General features: G+C 42.1%; 1 protein-coding gene across 1 annotated transcript in view; it reads left to right on the top strand.

The window, feature by feature from the left end:
• Positions 1–8,053: 8,053 nt before the first annotated feature.
• The window catches only part of TBC1D32 (TBC1 domain family member 32), a 52,194-nt gene continuing 37,046 nt past the window's right edge, over positions 8,054–23,201 (top strand). The window contains exons 1-7 of the mRNA XM_075264593.1: positions 8,054–8,093; positions 12,034–12,219; positions 14,904–15,065; positions 15,233–15,410; positions 17,317–17,388; positions 19,148–19,273; positions 19,824–19,902. Of these exons, the coding sequence (XP_075120694.1) occupies positions 12,062–12,219; positions 14,904–15,065; positions 15,233–15,410; positions 17,317–17,388; positions 19,148–19,273; positions 19,824–19,902 (775 nt within the window). The 5' untranslated portion in view covers positions 8,054–8,093; positions 12,034–12,061. The remainder of the gene's footprint in view (positions 8,094–12,033; positions 12,220–14,903; positions 15,066–15,232; positions 15,411–17,316; positions 17,389–19,147; positions 19,274–19,823; positions 19,903–23,201) is intronic.

The following is a 23,201-nucleotide window of genomic DNA, read 5'->3' as shown; positions in this document are numbered from 1 at the left end:
CATAGCAACCAGAGAACTCCTCTTGCTTCCTTCACTAGTGACTGGTGAACACTGTCTATCTGCTGGTATGCACAGAGACTGTCAGTCACTAGTAAGGGGGCAGGAGTGGCGAGAAGTTTGGGTAGTGCTCCCCTCATGCATGCCACAATGATTATGAGTCTACTAAACCCTTTGGTAGGTGCTATTGTCCACACATCACAATGTGATTTGTGTTATATGGTCCAATAGCACACAGTGAACCTGTCCCTATAATACATTGTCTTGATCCTATTAATATTATAAATGTGAAATGTTTGTGAGTTTGTGACTTTGGATGTTTGGATGTTTGGCGGTCAATCACGCAAAAACCGCTCCACCGATTTTGCTGAAATTTTCCACAAACATAGTCACTACACTCGATTGCGCAATAGGCTACTTTTTGTCACAATAGCGCACATACGTTTTTCCCAGGTCCCCCATAAAACCCAAACTCACATCACTATCTCTGCAATCTCACACACTTTGGACCATAGCAAGCCCCAAAATTCATATTACCCTCTACAGCAGAGGTCAGCAACCCCTGGCACACATGCCAAGAGTGGCACTCCTGCCATATTTCACTGGCACGCCAACAGAACAGGACCTGCAACAGTTAAATGAAGTCCGAGTCTCTTCAGTGCTGTGCTAGAGCTCAAGCATAAGGACACTCCCCTTTGCGAGGTGTGCAGGAAACCCAGGGGGTGGAGCTTAATCGCTCAAGTCTCTGCCTGCTATAGTGATAGCTCCTGCCGAAGCTGCTAGCAAACTGAAAGTAAGAAACACACAGCTCCCTTCCTTTAGTTCCTATTACAGCAAAACCAAGATACACAGTTACATTTTATATCCCATCCCTTATACACAGTACGAAAACCTTACCTGCGCCTGTATATACCCACTTCTACAATCACCGCAGACGAAGTCGCGGGTACCAGCTAGTATATAATAAAATATTATGATAAGACCTCTCAAAGGCTAAGGTTCCAAGTTGCGGAAAGCTGCTTTTTTTTGTTGCAGATTTTATCATGTTTTTTTTTCCAGCCAAATCCAGGAGTGGCTACAGAAGGGAGTGGGAAATATATAGGAAGTTCTTAGACGTCCTCTTTCTGTTAAATCCATTTCTGACCTTGGCTCAAAAAAACATAACAAATACAGCACGCTCCCTCCTTCTCTTAACAAAGGAGCAGCTGCACCTCCCCCAGCCTAATTTAAAAAAAACAAAATAAACAAAACAAACTCTTTTAAAGGAGTTGTCCAAGCTAAACTTTTAAAGTTCAAATCTGCTGGGGGCAGTGAAAAAAAGTTAAAAAAAACAAAACAAAACTACTCACCTATTTAAGTAGCTCTGTTGTCGTCCTTTTCTTCCCGATTCATCTGTTCTCCTGGGTCTCTTCTGGGGTTGTGCTGAAGCCACTGATTGACCTCAGCAGCCTCAGGAAGAGGACCCATGATGTCACAGATAGTGTCATTTAGGCCCTTCACTGATTGGCCTCAGCAGTCAGTGGCTTCTTTACAACACCGGAAGACGCTGTGCGGAACGGCTAGCCGCACGGAAAAGTCACACGACGGAAAAGGTTTCCGCCATGTGAACTTACGCTTATCTATCCCTGATCCTGCTTGCGGACTCTCTTCTTCCCACATCAGCTTGGGCAGTGTGCGCTACACATTATGTCACGATGAGGTAAGGTGCAGTGTACGGGGGAGGGGGGGCCCTGGCCAGAAGTGGGGTAAAGGTAAATGGATCCGGTAGGGCCCACCAGGGAATACACTGGTCCCCCAGTGGGCCAGTCCGACCCTGACTGCCACTACACAATGGATGGAGCTTTCTGCTTCCAGCTCCATCTACAGCTGAGAACTTCCTCAACTAATTGGTAAGGTGTTGGGTAAGATAATTGTAGCCTATCCTGAGGATAATCCATTAATATAAAATGCTCAGAAAACCTATTTAACCTTATTCTTTTCATAGCTGTTCTTGGGTTTGGCTAAAAAACGTCCCCAAAACGCAGCAAAATTTGCAACAAAGCCACTTTTACGAAATGTGAGGTCTCAGCCCTGAAGAGGTTGTCCAGGCAATAATGGACAACACATTTATCTTTTAAACCAGTAAAAAAATAAAAAATTATACCGCCTCCCAGTGCATTTTGGTCCTCTTGGTCCGTTGTTATCTTCCGATGGAAATCCCCACAAATGACTGCTAATGGCCAATCAGTGGCTTCAGGAGATGATGCGGGATATAACAGCCAGTGAGCAGTTTCACCTTGAGAAGATGCTGGAGTAGAAGGACCAGACCGTGCTGGGAGGACTCTGGAGCATCAGGGACAGATGAGTGTGATGTTTTTAAAAAATTTTCATCACCACTGGCATACTTAAAATATAAAAAATGTGTCTGAACAACCTCTTTAATGTTCCAAAAAATGACCCAGAACAATTCATACATAGATTTCAAATTGTGCTGCAGTAAATATGTGACTCACAGTGACATCCTGTGGGCACTATGTATATTGCATTTGCTTAAAAGCATGAACAAGAAAATAATTTTAAAAAGAATATAAATTTCAAGTTTATTCCCAATATCTCTCTTAGGGGCCATTCACATCACATTTTAGTGGATCCATTTAATAGATGCAAAAAATGGATGTAACAGATGGACAGCTATTCACATAATGGCAACGTTAACATTTTTTAAAATCTATTTCTAACTTTATTTTTTTATCAGAAACAAAAGTATAGTATAAAAAGTTTTTATAAAAGTAAAAAAAAATTGCTAGAAGTGCATACATAAATTTTTAGCATCTGTTAAATGGATCCAGGAGCTAAACCATGATGTCAATATCCCATTAGGCCTCAATAACGTTGCCCTATATTGGGTCTGTTTTGTACACTGGTATTTACTACTATAGCGTTGTGTGTCTCTGATTTAAATGTCAATTCATAGAATTCATAGAAAAAATGATATCCAACTACAGACATCCAAAAATCATTATGTAAAACTCAGATTTTAATTTACCATATGTAAAATTCAATCAGATTACAGAGAAACCACAAAAAAGCACCATCTCTTACGCGTTTCAGGACATCTATCCCTTAGTTTACGTAGCGGAAAATCAGCTTTTTTGTTGAAGATTTTGCTGTGGTTGTGTGTGCTGTGGTCAACAAAGGGCTATAAAGGAAATGAGAAAGTACTTATATTTGTTAGGATAGCAGATGCAGTTCAGACCCAAACTGAGAACCAGTACTAGGTACACCAATTAAAATATATGCAAAGAAGAAAAATTTGTCTCAGCCCGTATTACAAAAATGATAAATGTCTCTTACTGTTAATGCAGGAGTAGTAGGTGCTTGTAGTCATCCGGATGCCCGGGACGTCATGTCCGGCACAGACACAATAGAAGCAACAAATTGAAGTAGTCTCAGCACGCCGGATGATACGTTTTCTTAAAAAAAATTCCAAATTTTATTGTGGAGACATGCTCCAAGTTAAAAATATATATATATTGTTCTTGGAAAAGCAGTCGATGGATGTGTCCAAGTGCAGACGGGAGGGGTCCTGTTTTTAACTTTACCTTTTAGTATATATATATATATGATAAGCACATACTTGCAGACTAAGCCATGACTAAGGGGTCATATCCCCGAAACGCGTAGGCTTATTCGTCCTTCTGTCCCGTCTGCACAAGGACATATCCATCGACTGCTTTTCCAAGAACAATATATATATATTTTTAACTTGGAGCATGTCTCCACAATAAAATTTGGAAATTTTTTTAAGAAAACGTATCATCCGGCGTGCTGAGACTACTTCAATTTGTTACACCAATTAAAATGGTCAACATGGCACCGTCTGTCCAACACCCCCCCGGGCCGCAACAACTCCAACTCTACAGATGTTTCCGGTTGCAGTGTTGGTCCAGGAATTCAGAAGGCTGTGGCGGATGGCAGCAGATAGTAAATCATAGTTGTAGGGTCCAGGACGTCAACAAGAGAGAACCGCAGTACAATGGGAAATCCAAAAGGAAAACCAGGCAGGCCAAGTTGGTAACAGGAGCAGTAGCGTAGTACAAAGCGGTGTTCAGGAAGCAGAGGTCTAGAGGCAAGCTGGGGTCATACATAGGACCAAGGAACAGTACAAAATCAGTAGGTAAAGGCAAGGTTAGAGATCAGGCAAGGGGTCAGAATACAACTAATCAGATACACGAGAAGCCCTTACTACCAGGACGAGAACAACAACTGAATAGTCAGTGGCGATCCGGAACCAGAGTCCTTCTTAAATAAGCTCCAGCCAGCCGCTAGGCCAAAACTGGAAGTCCCCTGTCCGGCTCAGGAGGAGACCAGCAACCCCCTCAAATCGCTGCAGAGGTTCCGGCTGGGATGGTAGGACTCGGGAGTGGAGTGAGGTGAGGGCCAGCAGCCTCCACACAGCGCTACGGAGGCCCTGGTCATCCACTTAAAGAGGACCTTTCACCATTTTTCACACAGGCAGTTCTATATACTGCCGGAAAGCTGACAGTGCGCTGAGTTCAGCGCACTATCGGCTTTTCCGATCTGCGCCCGGTGTGAAGAGCTTACGGTCCGGTACCGTAGCTCTTCTATGGTCAGAAGGGCGTTTCTGACAGTTAGCCAGAGACGTCCTTCTGCCTCGCGGCGCCAATCGCGCTGTGCTGTGGAGCGGGGAGGAACTCCCCCCTCCCTCTCCTGATAATGCTCGTCTATGGACAAGTACTGTGAGCAGAGGGAGGGGGCGTTCCTCCCGGCTCTCACAGCACAGCACGATTGGCGCCGCGAGGCAGAAGGACGTCTCTGACTGACTGTCAGAAACACCCTTCTGACCATAGAAGAGCTACGGTACCGGGCCGTAAGCTCTTCACACCGGGCACAGATCGGGAAAGCCGACAGTGTGCTGAACTCAGCGCACTGTCAGCTTTCCGGCAGTATATAGAACTGCCTGTGTGAAAAATGGTGAAAGGTCCTCTTTAACAATATTTCTACCTTCTGCTCAATCCACTCCTGGCTTTGGCTCAAAAAAAGCAACAAAATTTGCAACAAAAAATGCTGCTTTTTCGAAATGCGGGGCCTTAACATAAGGCCAGGTTCACATCTGTGTTCAGGTTTCTGCTTGGGGACCCCCAAACAGAAAAGTAATCCGCATAAAAAAGTAGCTACCTTGGGAAACCCGCGGACCCCATAGAATGGGTCTGTGTGGTTTCTGTGAGAAAAATGTGGAGAGAAAAGTGTTTTAAAGGGATTCTACCATTAAAATGCTTTTTTTTTCCCCTCGATAACACGTAGGAATATCCTTAAGAAAGGCTATTCTTCTCCTACCTTTAGATGTCTTCTCAGCGCCGCCGTTTGGTTGAAATCCCGGTTTTCTTCAGTATGCAAATGAGTACTCTCGCAGCACTGGGGATGGGCCCAGCGCTCAAACAGCTTCCCCAATGCTGCGAGAGAACTCTCCAGCGCCGCATCCATCTGCTTCAGAAACAGCCTCTTCGCGCGTCTTTTTCCAGCGATGGCGGTCAAACTTCTAGGCCTTGGGCTATCAAGAAAAAAAAGCATTTTAAGGGAGTCTTCACACAGAGTTACGCTGCAATCATTCTGATCGTAAAAACACGTTCAGAACGAGTGCGTAAAAAGCAGCTCCCATTGACTTGAATGGGAGCCGGCATATGTGTGCACCCCATTGAAATCAATGGGAGTCTTTTTTCCCTATTGCTTTCAATGTATTACACGCGTGATACATTGAAAGCAATAGGGAAAAAAGCCTCCCATTGATTTCAATGGGGAGTGCACGTATGCCGGCTCCCATTTAAGTCAATGGGAGCTGCTTTTTACGCACTCGTTCTGAACGTGTTTTTACGATCAGAATGAGCGCAGCGTAACTCTGTGTGAAGGCTCCCTCATGGTAGAATCCCTTTAATTCGGAAAGGGGAACAGAATCCCCGAATGCAGATGTTAACCTAGCCTCAGGTTGTTGTTAATTAGACTGAGGTTTTCAAACGAGCAGTTCGGCACCAGCATCTGCTTTGGTTTGCCTGGTGGTGCCATTGTAAAGTCTCGCTTTATAATAGTGATGGAGTCGTAGGTCGACATGGCGATATTTAGTCATACGATGGGAGTTGCATCCAGTGCGTAGCCCTAGCCTTAACAACAGAAGTTAGTGGTGAATCAGTAGCTAAGAGCGTTCACTTTTGAATCTAAGACCTCATGCACAAGACAATAAACAATGGACGTATGATAGATATTCTTTTAACATCTGTTACATGCGTGTTTTTCTAGAACAATGGAAACCAATGGGTGTACACACATGTCCATCCATTTTTTTATGGGTCTATGGGTTCATTTTTCACATCCATTTTTTCAGTAAATGTATCTGTTTCACAGATATTTTAAAAAAAATTGACTCATGGGTCTGAATGGAAATCGTGAAGCCTCAAGTTCACAGAGCTGGCTTGCTCTGTCTCTAAATAACTGCTAGACTAGAACAAAACTGAGGATTCAACAGTTTCCCTGGAGACAAAAGTCTCCTCAGACCCTGCCCAGTGGCCTTTGATGGGCCAGGGTTGTATCAAGTGTGGGGGATAAACAATGCGGAAACTGAAGCCTGGTTCACATCTGCATTCGGTATTCCATTTGGGGACCCCACATATAAAATACCGAACACATTAAAAAGCGGTTAGCTAAGAAATCACATGGACCCCATAGATTACAATGGGATCTGTGTGGTTTCCGCTCTGTGTTCGCATGAATCATGTGGAGAGAAAAGTACTGCAAACTTTATCATTCATTGTAGTGTATTGAATAACAGATCAGAATCTCTGAGGTTCAAGACCCCTAGGGAGTCTAAAAATAAAAGTATAAAAAAAGTAAAAAAAAAAAACAACAAAAACATTAAATCACCTACCTTTCCCTCAAACACATATTAAAGTAAAGTGCATACATATTAGTTACCCCTGTTTCTGAAAACACTTGGTCTACAAACTTCTACAAATACACCTCCCGTAAAAATTTGGATAAAAGATGATTAAAACAATAGACATGTCCCTAAAAGGTATAAATAAAAAGTAAATCTAGCTTGCAAAATATCATATTAAATGACATCATGAAGTGCATAGAGTAAATCCTCATAAAGTTCCATGAACAGAGAAACAAAAAAGTTATGGCTTCTGGAATGTGGGGAGTAAAAAACGAAAATTAAAAAATGGTTATGGTGGGAAGGGGTTAATTACCAAACATGATATTTTTAATAGCTATGTTTAACATGCTCAGCAAAGTCAGGAACTCTAACCCTACATTCGCCAGAGAATATTCCACTATGAATGGGGGCTATTCACATGAGGGATATTTCGTGGGTCTATTTTAACAGAATGTTAGACTATAGGTCATTCTCAATTTTCTATCTATTTTCACCAAACCCTCTTCACACAGGTGCATGTGTTTTTTTCACGGCTGAGTCAACCCACAGTCATCTGAATGTCGCCTAAAGCTAAGGCCATGTGGACCAAATAACTACAAGGCTGAAAACACTGGCTTTTTTTTTTGTTTTTTACTGCTTTTCTGCAGCTACGGTACATTTGTCACTTTGTGCAGGTGCTAGCTTAGGTTATACAGTGTGAATTTCCACCAGAAATCATATAATGAAAAAACAAAGAAGCCCTAGGTCAGCCATGCCAAGCCATTGGTAAAGATAAACAACTACAAATTAAGAAACAAAGTCTTAAAACTGCAATAAAATGACATGCATAATTTACCATGGAAAGAGGTTAGAGATGTTTTCTTACTTATGAGCACTGCAATGTGTCTGGTGAGGCAGAGTCCTAGTCATTGAAGGGATAAGTGAAAAAAGCAAACCACTCGCAGTAAGTTTGGCTCTGACAGGCTTCCGTAGTGCAGCTGGGAGTGTCTGGAGACTGCAGGCTTGTATCTAAGCTACACATTGTTTGACTATGTGAGGGTCTGTGCGGAGCGCTGCTCAGGAGCAGTTTGTGTCGGTTTCTACGTGTAGCTCCTAGTGCAATGTGATCCACAGCCAACCTGCACTCCGATGAAGATAACAGTCATCCATAGCTAAGCAGCCAGGACAAGTGAGTGCCCCAGAATAATGGAGTCCGAGCCTAGCAATAACAATGATGGGGAGATTGAGTTGTGAAACATTGTCTTTGTTACCCATAGCAACTAGTCACATCGTAGCTTTCATTTCCTATGGGGCTTTATATGAGAGTATGTGCAGCTTGGGAAGTGATGCAGGAAAGAAGACAGCTACAGTGCATTCCCTGCCTTGGATAAGCTTTCTTATTGAGTCCAGAGCTTTAGAGTTGGAGAGCCCATCTGAGGAGGTCCCAAGTCTCACTCTGGTGATGCTCTCTGTCACATGACCTACTCCTCTCTACTCTACAGGCATACTGCAGGAGTAGGGTGAAGGTGGTGGCATCACAGAGAGATGGGGAAGCAGCACCAGAGACTTCAGGACTTCTACTGTACTCTGCAAATGTAATAATCAGGGCTGCGGGGGCCATCATATATATTAGTAATAAAACATCCAGTAGAGATGAGCGAACAGTGAAATGTTCAATATTCGCTTCGAATAGCCGCTCAATATTCAACTATTCGAACGAATATCGAACCCCATTATAGTCTATGGGGAAAATGCTTTGCTACAGGGGATCCCACCATTCGACTCAGGAGAGTGACCAAGTCCACTAAGACACCCCAGGAAATGATGACAACACTCTGGAATGCAACTGGGACAGCAGGGGAAGCATGTCTGGGGGCATCAAGTACCTTTATTATGTCGGGATCCCTGTCAGCTTGCGATATGCCAGAGCTGACTTTTTCCCATAGGAATGCATTGACCAGCGTTGATTGGCCAGTGTACTGCATTCGGCCAATCAACGCTGGTTCTGCCTGAGGAGGCGGAGTCTAAAATCAGTCCACAGCAGTTTCCATTGTGGTCCGATTTTAGACTTCGCCTCCTCCGGCAGAACCAGCGTTGATTGGCCGAATGCTGTACACTGGCCAATCAACGCTGGTCAATGCATTCCTATGGCAAGATGAAGCAGAGCTAGCCGTGCGGTTAGTTCGGCTGCTCTGGACACCGGAGATAAAGCAGAGCTCAGCTCTGCTACACCCAACCATCCCTCCAACTACTCCTCCTGTCACACACACACAGCTCTGCACTAATGCTAACCAACCCTCCAGCTACTCCTCCTGTCACACACATCTCTGGTGTAACAGAGCTCAGCACACACTCAGCTTTGCTACATGTCTACTGTCAGGATACAGAGTCGCCGCGGTCTCCTTGCTGCGCGGCGTCTCCCTGGGAGACGTGTTAGGAGTTCTATTGGGTGCGCTTAGGTCATTAAGGGTTAATCTTTTCCTTGCCTTCAGTCTCCATGCCGTTAGCCATCAGGTGTGTTCTCTGCTGCTATTTAAACCCCACCCAGGCATGGATCCTTGCCAGCCATTCACTTTGGGTTTCCTGGTCCCCCTGCTCAGTCTGTTTCCCTGTCTGTTTGTATTCGGTCTGTTCCTTGGTTATATACCCGGCTTGTATTTTTGGCTATCCCTTGTCTTTTGATTTGGTACCTTTATTATATCTCCTGGCTTGACCTCTTGCTCGTCTGACCTCGCCTTCTCTTCTGTGTCTTGCTGGGACTTGTGGTCCTCCCTGGTTCCATGCTGTTTAGTCTTTTGTTTTGCATTGCATTTACACTGTGCTTCCTGTTTAGGTGTGACCCCCGTGACTCCAGTCCCTAGGACTTTCAGGGCCTGCTCTCCCCTTATCCTAGCCGCCAGATAGAAGGTTAGGAGCCGTGGTAGGCGCACTTCAATTAGGAAGTGCATTGGTCTGCCTCATCTCAGATATTACAGCATAGTTATAGCTGCAGGGCCTGCGACCCCTTTTGTCATTAGCTGCACAGTGTTGCTTTCCCAGCTGTGTCACTTTGCACTGCCTGACCCTGACTCCAATCCTTACATCTACACTCTGTTGAGAAGATGTAGTAGAGCTGAGTGTGCGCTGAGCTATGTTACACCAGAGATGTATGTGACAGGAGGAGTAGATGGATGGATGGTTGGGTATAGTGCAAAGCTGCTACACCAGAGATGTAGCAGAGCTGACCGATGTTAGCAGAGCTGAGTGTGTTGGTCTGCTGCATCGGACTGCTACATATCTGCCAGCTCTGCTACATCTACAACTCCTACACACTCAGCTCAACTACATCGGGCCGTGCACTCAGCTTAACTACTCTGGAATAGTTGAGCTGAGTGTGTAGTATCGGACACTACTGTGGGAGATTAAGCAGAGCTGGGATTTTAATGACGATCCTATTCACTATACAGCATGTACCCCACGCTGTGTAGTGATTAACCCCCTCCCCCCCACCGGTGTCTGCTTACCTGCAGCTCCCTGTTCTTCTTGGTCCAGTCTTGTCCTCTGTCCGGTCTTCAGAGCGCCCTGCCCCCCTCTCCCCCGACTAGTATTATAGAGAAGGTGGGGCTTAGGAGAGTGTGGACTGGGAGACGTCTCCCCGCCCACACTCTCCTAAACCCCGTTTTCTCTATAATACTAGTCTGGGAGAGGGAGGGGGGGCTTAGGAGAGTGTGGGCGGGTACTGGGAGGGGAGATGTGAGTGATGCACTAACATCTCCCCGCCCACACTCTCCAGCTGCACTAGGCCCCGCCTACTCCCTGCGTCTCTACAATACGAGTCTAGGGAGTCCATGTTTTTAATACATTTTCTGTTTTTTTGCATGTGTAGTTATGAGGGCTATAACATTTTTCTCATTTGTGTTATTGAACTAATTTCTGTGTCGGTGACACATAGGATTTTATTTTTACATGTTTTTATTTATTTTTTAATATGTAGGAAAATATAAACAAAAGAGGAGCGAAAACGTGTCCGTTTTACTTTTTTTTAACTTAATAGCAGAAAGTGCTTCTAAAAACTTTATAAAACTTTTTTTCTCTCTCTTATGGCAATTTTTATTTTGTATTGTGTTGGTAGGGGTGAGGCTAGAATCTGTAATAAGGGCATTTTATTGGCAGAGGAATTCAGCCTCCCCCACAAACAAAAAAAAAATTCAGATAAGATGTCCCCAAAGGTCTATTATGACCTTTTGGAGACATATAATGTTTTTTTTCGGAGAAAAATAAATAAATAAAATAGTTAAAATATAAATAAAATAATATGTCAAAAACACCGCCTTATTACAGGGAATGGCTTAAAAAATGAATGGGAAATACTGTATAAGGAAGCACATTTGCATCTCCTTTACGCTAAATCTACTCCTGGCTGTGTGTTTTATAGCCTTTATTCATCTTTTTACTTAGGCACATTCATGTAGGTGTCCTTCTGTCCTTTCTTCTGAACATTCAAAGGACCAGAAGAATGGAAATTGGTCCATGTAATGATGGACAACAACAGATCCTGAGAGACCCCCATGATTAAAATAGGGTCCATCGTGTTTCCGTTATTTTTTCAAGACATTGTTAGATGAAAAAGTCAGACTTGTAGATTTTTTGATGCACTCTATGCTTTTAATGGAGACTCTGATACAGATGTGGACGTAGTCTTAGTAGAGACTGTATGCTGTGCCCAGAAAGCAGGAACTCTGGTCTGCCAAGAGAGATTAAAAGAGCACATTGCTGCTTTCCTGAAAGATAGTTCCATATGTATATATGTAGAGTATTGTTGTAACCAGTAGGCAATTTTATGGACTACTGGATAGACTAGATTCTCAGCACCAACTTCCCTCTGTGTTTTGATGGCAAAAGACACCACAGAGAGCAAAACGTTCAGTCCATATTGCACGCTAAATGACACAAGAACCCTTATTTTTTTGCTTTGTCAATTTATAAAAATACACGAATGAAGGAAGGACATCCCATAGAATTTCTTTTATTACTCGTTTACTAATGGGTTTCTCAGCAATACATCAACTATTTCACTTTAAGCTGACATTGCAAAAACTGGTTGAGCGGTCAGTCTAATCCATTATGATTTTCTCCATTTATCTCTACAGTTAGCAGCAATAGAAGGCTAAGACGTGCATGATGGCAAGCTTCTCAGCTGAAGATGAAGTCTCCCTTCAGTCCATGGTTAGACAGTTACTACAGAGTGTAAAAGAAAAGCTGGCCAGTGCACCATCGGCTGAATGTGCGGAAGAGATTTTGCTTCATCTTGAGGAGACTGATGAACATTTTCACAAGTAATCAATTGTCAGAATTCTGTCTAACTTTACCTGGAAACCACCATAGAATGCTTCTTAAAATGCTATTTTGTTGCATATACAATCTTTAAAGTTCAATTAAAGACATCACTGGCCAAAGCTATGGGGCTAGCCTCAGGGCACAGACTTGTATTATCTATGGCACATTGTTACTTTATTGACCCTTAGTGTAACACTTTAGTTCAGACACTTGAGTCTTTTTTTAATTCACAACAGCAACCAACTGTCCAACCAACAGCTAGCTCACCCAATTCTCCATGGACATGCTTGTGCATAGTAGGCTGAAACATCTTTTTAACCGAGTGGCAGACATAGCCACTTCTATGGAAGTCTCACCATGGCCTATATATCTGAACAAAAAAGGGCTGGTCAGTAGAGCGCAACTGTCCGATTTTTATCTTCCTGATATCTGCTGTCAGGAAGAGTCAGGAGGACGCCATGAACATTAAAGGGAGTCTCTCATTTGAAAACACCTTTTTAAGTAATGGCATGTTGGAATAGCCTTTAAAAAGGCTATTCTACTCCTACCTTCCATTCTTTTCTTTTGCCCGCCGTTTTTGATAAAATTTGTTTCTTCTGTTATGCTAATTACGATCATGGAGCACCAGGGGCATTCTGCCTCTGCTTCGAGAACCCCCTGTGTCATTACTTTACACTGCTCCTTAGGTTATTGTATTCACTCCCCTCTTCCTCTTCTCTGTATCTTCTGCCTTTCGCTAGCATCGGACACAACGCTTTAACTGACCACTGAAAAATGGCGGCTCGGTCATGCACAGCCGGTGTTTTCTAATGATAGACTCCCTTTAAATGGTCATCAGGTCCGACTGATTTTAGTGTGATTGGTTCTCATATATCTAATATGTATGACCAACTTTACTTGTATGAGCCAGTTACTACTATTAAAGGAATTTCCTATTTTTTGTAAAATAAAGCTTGTATTTCAAATCTTTACCATTATCAAGATTTCTGCTGTCAGAAGCTTTATCTATATTTGTATCCAGCCTGGGTAATCCTCTGTGAGCTATTAAGCCTGATCCTCTGGCTTCTATATTTTACCTGCACTGATAAATTGTAGCAAACTCACAGATACAGAGCAAAGATTTGTGTTGCTAATATTTAGGCCACAAAGACTTCATATAAGTTTGGTAAGTGCTCAGCACAGGAAGTTGCAGAATTATTGATTATACAATGAATACGATTTTTTTTACATAGATATAGAGAAGCTATAGGTCCATACTGCTGGTAGCTGTATTGGTACCAAACAGTGGCTCAGATGTGCTAATAGTTAGACAGTCTGAAATTGTGTCGGTGTGTGGCATTGCAGTGACTTATGCTGAATGATAAATTTGGCATTTCATTAGACTGTCTAGTCTACATTTATTTCACCTTTTAGTAGGCTTTAAAGGGGCTCTATCAGCAAAATCATGCTGATAGAGCCCCACATATGCGTGCATAGCCTTTAAAAAGGCTATTCAGGCACTGTAAAAGTTAAATTAAACTACCCCCCCGTTTTAAAATAATAACTTAAAAAAGAATGTTCTCTACTTACGGAACGTGCACCCTGGGCGGGCATTCAGGGTGCGCCGTCTTCTTCTTCCCCGCCTCTTCTTCCTCTGACGTCTTCGGGTCCCGTCCTCCTCCGGCGCTTGCTCGCGGACACTGATAAAAAAAAATAGCCTGGGCGCATGCGCAGTAGCACGCGGCTTCTACTACGGCTACTGCGCATGCGCCCGGGCTATTTTTTTTTTTATCAGTGTCCGCGAGCAAGCGCCGGAGGAGGACGGGACACGAAGACGTCAGAGGAAGAAGAGGCGGGGAAGAAGAAGACGGCGCACCCTGAATGCCCGCCCAGGGTGCACGTTCCGTAAGTAGAGAACATTCTTTTTTAAGTTATTATTTTAAAACGGGGGGGGGGGGGTAGTTTAATTTAACTTTTACAGTGCCTGAATAGCCTTTTTAAAGGCTATGCACGCATATGTGGGGCTCTATCAGCATGATTTTGCTGATAGAGCCCCTTTAAAACAGAAATTTTCAACACAGCTTCGGCCTTTCCCCTTATTTGAGAATCTACACCCACATCTCTAGTATGTTGAATACTTTTAGACCAAACCAGATGCTCCAAGTTGCGCTACATTGTGCTAAAGTTGCACTATGTTTATGCCAGTGTCCACTCTTTACTACAATGGTAAATCTGGGCTAGTGTGAACAGTGCTGAAGAATACACCAGTCGCATAGCACTTGAATCCGGTTGTATAACCCTGAAATTCTTGCTTCTTGAGATGTTATGTACATATACACCGTAGCCTGTCAATGACCATTCTTCTTCATAGATTTACTGTTGGAATCTTCTGCCTATTGTGATCCATAGTTACTATGCATGTTAGCATCCTTGAGGTTTAGTCACATGGGCCAGTAGTGTTTAGCATGTTTTACTTTGAATTGCTAGTTTTGCAAAATTTTTGTCTTTGTTTAACCTGCAAGAATCGTGTCTAGAAGACACACCACACCCTTCAGGTTCTACTGAATGCACACACTGCTCAATGCTTCATTGTCATTACTTGTTTCTCTAGAATGCATTGACATTCAATTTTCTTGAGGCCATTTTAATGTAAGATATATTATCTAATTTATTTTTTTCATTTATTTACTGACCTTTTTTACAGTTATGAGCTGGTGAAGTACTTGAGACATTACATCAAGAGCTCTCTGGGGTCAGTGATTGATGATGAAACTGAGAGATGCACCTTTGCTCAGACTCAAGGAGAGGGATCTGGATATGACACGCTGGTACAACGTGTCACCAAACGTACTCGAGAGTCCAAGGAGTAAGTTTGCACATTGCTATAGCCTCTCGCATTATAAGCAAAGCCCATCAAAATTTTCTGAATACCCAGTAGCTTGAACAAATCAACAATATGTATGCATTAAAGGATCTGTCGCATTTCAGATATGTTTGTGCCAAAAATGTCTTAAAATATTGATTTTACTTAAGGTACACTGATATTATGCTGTCACTGAAGAATGTGATGATGACTGTGGTGGAGACTCTTCTCAATAAGTTTGAAGAGGATCAGGCCAAGAACCGAGAAATGCAAAAGAAAGCTTTGCATGAGCAACACTGCAGTAGATACACTGATAACTGCTCTGACAGCGATTCGTCTTTCAATCAGGTGCAATTGTTTTTATTTTATTTTGCTATTTGTGGTGCAAATTTTTTTAGCAATATCTGAACATAGTAGATAAGAAATAATAAATGGTCGAGAGACATCCATAAAGTAAAAAAGAAAAAAAAAATCTTTATTAGTTACTTGTGGCCAATTATTTCCAACTCGGCCAAGATAGGAATAACCCTTTAAGTTTAGAGAAACATTGGTCAATATTTAGGTCTGTATATATCACTTGTCTAATGGTCAGGATAGATTAGGATAGCAAAGAGTACAAATCACCACAGGCTACAGCCTGGGCCATATCTTTTAAGGGCTTTATATCCGTCTTAATTGTAGCAACAGCAATTTGGCTATGTTTATGTGTTATACATTCTGTAGCCCTTTTAAACATTCAGATGTCCTTCCTCCAGTTTGAACATACAATCTTAGCATTTGTAAAGCAGCAGTTCTAACCAAATAATGCAGATGCTAACCAAGCACATATCCAAAATTATTACAAAACCATGGCCCAATGCGCCTTTATCAGACTAAAGCAGAGATAGTAATGTCATGGTGACCTTCATACACCGCTGAGTACATACATTTGGGTTTCTCACCTGTACTAAAGTTTATGTATTACTAGCATGTGCCCACGACTTTCGTCTGCGGGTTGGTGTTGGCGCTGAGCCGCTTATATTTAGCCAATTGCTGTTGTGGATGATCCGCCTGCTTCCGCATCTCGGCTCTGCTACATCGCAGCATATGCACAGCATACTCAGTTGTATGTACATCTCTGCATCTGGCGAGCGTACTGAGCTGTGCTACAGTGCTGCCTAAGCTCTGCTACATCTGGCCATTTGGATTAGAGGGGTGTTCTTATGTCAGTGTCTGAGCAGCTTCTGTGGTGGAAACGGCTGAACGGATGTTGCAGAAATTTGCCACAGTTTGATCAGCCTGCTCCCATGTCTCGGCTCTGCTACATCGCTGCATATGCATGGGATACCCAGCTGTATGTACATGTTTGCATATGAAGAGCCTATAGAGGTGTGCTACAGCGCTGCCTAAACTCTGCTACATTGGGCAATTGTGATTACAGGGGTTTGGTTATGTGACTGTCTGAGCAGCTTCTGTGTTACAAAGGGCTGAATGGATGTTGCTGAAATGTACCAGAGTTCGATCAGCCTGCTCCCGCGTCTCGGCTCTTCTACATTGCTGCATATGCATAGGATACCCAGATGTATATACTGTACATGTTTGCATATGGAGAGCCTACTGAGCTGTGCTACAGCGCTGTGTAAGCTCTGCTACATCGAGCAATTGTGATTACAGGGGTTTTGTTATGTGACTGTATGAGCAGCTTCTGTGCTACAAAGGGCTGAACAGATGTTGCTGAAATGTGCCACAGTTCTCCCCCCTCCCCCATCAGAGGCAGAACAATACATTCCCCATCTCACTCACTGAAACTCTACACCCGATATAGTCCTCTTGCCCAGACGCAGCCTACATGTTCTGTAGTCTCCTGATCTTCCATGAGACTCCATTTTCTTCAGCTTTCACACTGTCCAGCTTCATCCTATATAGCTATGCCCACAAAATAGTGTGTAGCTCCGCCCACTGCCTAGCATGATCCTATCCTAGAATGGCTCAAGAACCTGTGATGATGTATTCATAGGTCCTTTAGTGTTGTGCGAACCTAAATTCCTTCACTGCCATTGTGTAGGGATGTCATTCACCGGGATAAAAAGTAGCCTATGTTTTAATCTGGGTTCCTATCTATGTATGTTGCAAATTTCATGCAAATCCGTTCAGCCATTTTTGCGTGATTGAACAAACATCCAAACACACAAACATCCAAACGCACAAACTTTCACATTTATAATATTAGTAGGATATTATTCATATGTATTTATTTATGTATTATATTTTTCAGAGTTATACATTTATGAATCAGGAACAGTTACAACTAATAGCTGAGCAACTGGATCCAAGCCAACCTGAGGAGGTACTTGTTAGACATGAACCTTATTAGGGGGAATATTTCCTGTCATTGTGAAATTGTGAAAAATAGCTATGTTTTATTTATACTAAATATCTACTTGAATAGCACAGTTTACAGCTTACAGTATATATTCCCAGAAGCCTAACAGTTATTTCCTAAAACACTGTGCCATAAGGACTTCAGGAAACAGCGTGTTTGAGGCTATTTTGGTGTATATGTTACTTAATAATTACAGTTTTATGGAAGAGGAATGGGTAAAAAAAGCAATTTTATTTTTTGAGGTTTTGTTTCTATGTATACTATTAGATATACTTGCTGTTCTATCAATAAAGGCTTTCTCTCTGGATATGTGTGTATGTATGTATTCTGTATATTTGGGACACCAGTCCATTGTGCTTGAGAGGTGCAGTAATATGTATATTATATCTAGTATAGGGTTTGACATCTTCCTCATGGTCTTGATTACTTCTATTTATCATCTCCATGTCTGTTCTCAATATCTTTGGATTTTTACATTTTAGACCTAACTGATCTGATTGCCTGTTCAGAAGCTTTTTATATGTTGTATTGCAAAGTAATATAATTTTCAGTGTTTTGTATTTTATATTTCAAGGGAGTTGATCACCAGTAGCCAGGATATCACCTGAGCCATCTGTTATATAGGTTAGGCTGACCTGAATCAAACAATAAGGAAATATATCTTTGTATCGTGTTAGCCAGTGGATATGAAATATAAAAAATGAGAGTCCTTTTTTTAATGGCTAACTAAAATGATGACAGGTTGCAGGCTTTCGAGGCTGCTTAGGCCTCTTCCTCAGGCATAATTTAAGAACTATTTCTGAAGGATGTATATTTATGCAAAAAGATACACATAGGAATAGAATGTTAGGTGGGAGGGTGGATGGTAATTGGTACATACAAGTAAACAATTCATCAGGTCACAAGGTCCTTATCAGTTCAATGAGTTGCCTTTTATGGCTGCTTTGATTAGTGATGTGATGGCTTGTTCCTGTAGAAGGACATAAACCCATGTGACAGATTCAAGCCCCCCTGGAGTGTGTCAAACAAAGTCATTCTCTTGTATTCATGCACTTTTCTGTCGTTTTTGGATTTGAACTTTCCCCTTAAAACCAAAATTTTCATGCCTTTGATGATGATATGATCTTGATTGCAAAAGGAGTGCCTGTTCTGTCTCTCCTACATACAGACCCCCAGTGGGACACTTGTTACATATTATTAAATACACCACATTAGATGTTCTGCAGGTGAATGACTACAAGATCCCAGGTACCTTCACCTACAGAACACCTAATGTGGTGTATTTAATAATATGTACCAAGTGTCCCTATCAGTATGCCTTTGGAGTATGGGAGGGAATCCACGCAAGCACGGGGAGAACATACAAACTTCTTGCAGATGTTTTTTCCTTGGCAGGATTTGAACCCAAGACTCTAGTGCTGCAAGGCTGCAGTGTTAACCACTGAGCCACCATGTTGCCCCAATCTTTTTTTTTTTCTATTGTACTGTCTCCTACCCTGCTCTAAGATGGGGCAGCAAAATCAGCTGAAACGTTGTTGTGGTGGCAGATCTACTTTAGTGTAGCTTAACAGACCACTCCAGGCAGATCAGCTCAGGTCCTGGGTGCTGGTTCTGATAAAGTAATCCAGGCTTGGAACAAGACTGAGCTATGGGCCTGGGGAAGTATGTAAACACTCTGGATGTGATGATGTTTCAGTTGTTCAAATTCTCTCTCTCTCTAAAGGTGCGGAAAGAGGCCATGCAAACATTGTGTTCTGCCCCTCCATCAGACGTTCTCAATTGTGAGTGTTGGAGTGTTCTTCATAAAAATCTCACCTTGGCTCTAGCAGACCCGGACTCCACGTTTACAGTAAGGATGATTAAAACCTATTAAAAAGAATGTACACTTTTAGTAGAGGTATGTCGCCAGATTACATTGGTGTAAATCACTAAAACAAGGGGGCATTTTTTTGAAGGGCTTTGTCCCCTTGGCTCATAGGTTTTAATATATTGGAGCTTTCAGGCTTTTCATTGACTTCAGTGTCTGGTTTCCAAAGCAGTGTAGCAATGTAATGTGTTCTAATAATTGGTCGAGGCTCAAGCACCTGTATCCCCACTGATGCCATCTTCTGACATGTCTCTAAGGCATAACATATCAGAAGAAAGAAATTTGAGCATGTTACCTTTGAGGTTGATCATTTGTCAGTTTAAAGTAAGGTTATATTTATATGACAGAGCCGAGAATCTGCTCTGTTGTTCAGGTCCATAAAAATGTTCATGTCCTTAAAAACTCGATAGTCTGATCCATGAAAAAATAGACGGATCACAGGTACAACACAGTTGAATAGTCTCTAACTCTGTTATGACTTAATTCAAGGAACAAAACATGAAAAATTTTTTCCCTGATTTTTTTTTTCCAGGATAGAATATTACGCTTTTATTCTAAAACATTTTCTTCATCTCCACTGAATATGGCTCGAGAAGTCTACACAAGCTTAGGTATGTGTTTTGTCTTTTTGTATGCAGGTTAGTAGTGCATCACTAGCTTCTGCCCGCGACTTCGTCTGCGGGTTGTTGACGTCAGTGATCTGCCTATATTCAGCAAATTGCTGCTGTCGATGGTTTGCCTGCTCCGGCATTTTGGCAGCTCTCAAGCTGTCCTGCTGCGGACCTTGTACCTCACACTGTGCTCGTGATTGTTCCGGTATCTCAGCAGCTCGCTGAGACGCCATATAATGAGCGTGTTGTTGGTTCTGATGATCCACATGCTCTGGCGTTTTGGCAGCTCTCAAGCTGGCGTGCCGCTGAACTTGTTTCTTTCACTGTGCCTGTGATTGTTCCGGCATCTCAGCACCTCGCTGGAACGTCATATATTGATCGTGTTGTTGGCGTTGATGATCCACCTGCTCCAGCGTTTCGGCAGCTGTCAAGCTGGCCTGCCGCTGAACTCATTCCTCGTACTGTGCCCATGATGAACACAAACCACAGAGGGTTAGCTGTGTGTTTACACAGAGAGATAACAGCGCTGTCTTTCTCAGAAGCTGAGATAAGAGCAGTGTAATATAGTATGTGAACATTAATTCATAACTGTCGTGAAGCCATGTCATTTACCGAGATAAAAAGTAGCCTATGTTTTAACCGAGGTTACAATCTATCTATGTGCCGAATTTTATCCAAATCCGTTCAGCCGTTTTTGTGTGATTGAGGAACAAACACACAAACATCCAAACACACAAACTTTCATATGTATAATATTAAGTAGGATAGCTATACAGTAAGAAACATGCTTACACTTTATTCCAGGTTTATTCAAGAAGGAAAACAGTTTCCCAAAAAGAATCCCTCAGTGATCCAGCTTTTCTATTTCCTATAAGTGAAAGATACTGTATGGTTACCTCCAGCCAGTGTCGGCAGGGACTTCTTGGGCCCACTATAGACAGGGGTTCTGAGGCTCACCCTAGAACTATGCAGAACATGTGTAGGTCTTTTTCCTTGCACTGATATAATTGTTGCTATAATTGCACACACAAGACATATCATTAATAAGGGATGATAAGTTACTGTTTGTGAATTAAAGGGGATGACCAGGATTTTTGATTTCTCTTTTTTTAAATTAGGGCAGGGGAAAAAACCCCTCAAAAATAAAACCATGCTCCTAGAGTGGTCCGATCCTGCTACTCTGATGTTTTTTTTCCGTCGGAAGTCCCCGCCACACTTGACTGCTGAGGTCAATCAGCGACTTCAGTGACGGACATGGGAAGTCACTACCTGTGATATTCCAGGGTCCTTTCCTAATGCCACGGAGGCTGCTGAAGGGACCTGGGATGTTACAGCTGGCAAGGATTTCCGCCGCAAGAAAACATCAGAGCAGCAGTACTGGACTGCACTGGGAGACATCTGGGACAGTTTAGTATGTGTGGGGTGGGTGTTACATTTTCTTTCACCGCCTCCAGCCTAAAATATAACAAAAAAATGTTATCTTGGACAGCCTCTTCAAGTCATTTCTAAATGGGGTTGTTGTCTTCTGGATCTTTGGGGCCCACTAGAGGATTCTCTGGTAAAAAAGAAAAATCATGGGAAATAAATAAAGTTATGGCAGGGGATTTGCATACTGAGCCTTGTGAGATTGTTCAGAATATCTATCCTACCTTAAAGGGAGTCTATCATTGGCTATAGCAATTTTTAACTAAGCATATACTGTATAGTATTGAATCAGCGATCAAATTCTAGTTGGTTCAAGTGTCCTAAAGGGACATATGAAAAAAAATTTAAAAAGTGAAAAAATGTAAAATAAAGTGTATGAAAAAAATTTAGTTATAAAGCCCCAAAAATTCCCTTTTCTATAGAAAATGAATTATTTAAAAAAAACCTAAAATTAATAAAAACAATAAATATTTGATATCGCCACGTCTGTAACAAACTATACAATGAAACTGAAACAATATTTAATGCGGTGAATGTTGGGAAAAAAAATGGAAAAAACCCTCCAGAAGTAATGATTTTCTGCCATATCACCTTACAAAATATACTATAAAAAGTGATCAAAAAGTCTTGGTGGTGAAATTTGGTGTTCCCAATGTACTTCGCTCAGCTTACATATTCACTTCACCATCCACCATAATTTATTATCCATAATTGAATATGCAGCTGATTGTGAAAGGTGAAAATTACAATTTTTACAGGAATACGTCATTTTAGTGCGTAATATGTTGTGCCCGACTTGTATCAGAGATGAATGCTCCAAGAACTGTAGTGCTTAACAGTTTTTGGAGTGTCCTCATTTAAAGAGGACCTTTCATTTCCCCAAACGCGGTTTTATATACCGTTAGAAAACTGACAGTGTGCTAAATTCAGCAGGATAATGCGCCATGTCATAAAGCTGGAATCATCTCAGACTGGTTTCTTGAACATGACAATGAGTTCACTGTACTCCAATGGCCTCCACAGTCACCAGATCTCAATCCAATAGAGCATCTTTGGGATGTGGTGGAACGGGAGATTCGCATCATGGATGTGCAGCCGACAAATCTGCGGCAACTGTGTGATGCCATCATGTCAATATGGACCAAAATCTCTGAGGAATGCTTCCAGCACCTTGTTGAATCTATGCCACGAAGAATTGAGGCAGTTCTGAAGGCAAAAGGGGGTCCAACCCGTTACTAGCATGGTGTACCTAATAAAGTGGCCGGTGAGTGTATTTGCATAGCCTTTACAAAGGCTATTCAAGGCATATCTTTTATTCATTAATCCTCCCAACGGTTTTTGAATTAGCCCATGTACACATATCACACAAGCAGTGCTCAAAGAGCATCACAGAGACTTCCGGAGCTCCTTGGTTGGTAATTAGCATATCAATAAAAGCGGGCTAATTCAAAAACAGCTGAGAGGATTAATAAATAAAAGGTATTTCTAGCATAGCCTTTGTAAAGGCTATGCAAATATATGCTTAGTTAAAAATCACTACAGCCAATGACAGATTCCCTTTTAAGGCAGTGGTTCTTAACAAGGGTTCGATCGAACCCTAGGCCCTATGCACGGTTTATTTTGTGTACCAGTAAAAAAACATATACCTATGTCTTGAATTTGGACAAAAATCATATTTGATTTATCACTAAAGAAGGGTTCGGTGAATGTGCATATGAAACTGGTGGGTTCGGTACCTCAAACAAGGTTAAGAACCACTGGTTTAAGGTGTTCTAAAGTTTATATCATCTATCAGTTGATTCCACACATTCTAATGATAATGAAATCACTGTTCTTCTGTCCCATTGTACATAGTAAAGCTAAAATGCTTTAAA

This window comes from Leptodactylus fuscus, chromosome 2 (genome assembly GCF_031893055.1).
Source record: "Leptodactylus fuscus isolate aLepFus1 chromosome 2, aLepFus1.hap2, whole genome shotgun sequence".
NCBI classification, from domain to species: Eukaryota; Metazoa; Chordata; class Amphibia; order Anura; family Leptodactylidae; genus Leptodactylus; species Leptodactylus fuscus.
Note: the sequence above shows the minus strand (reverse complement) of the source record. Positions and strands in the feature narration are given on the sequence as shown.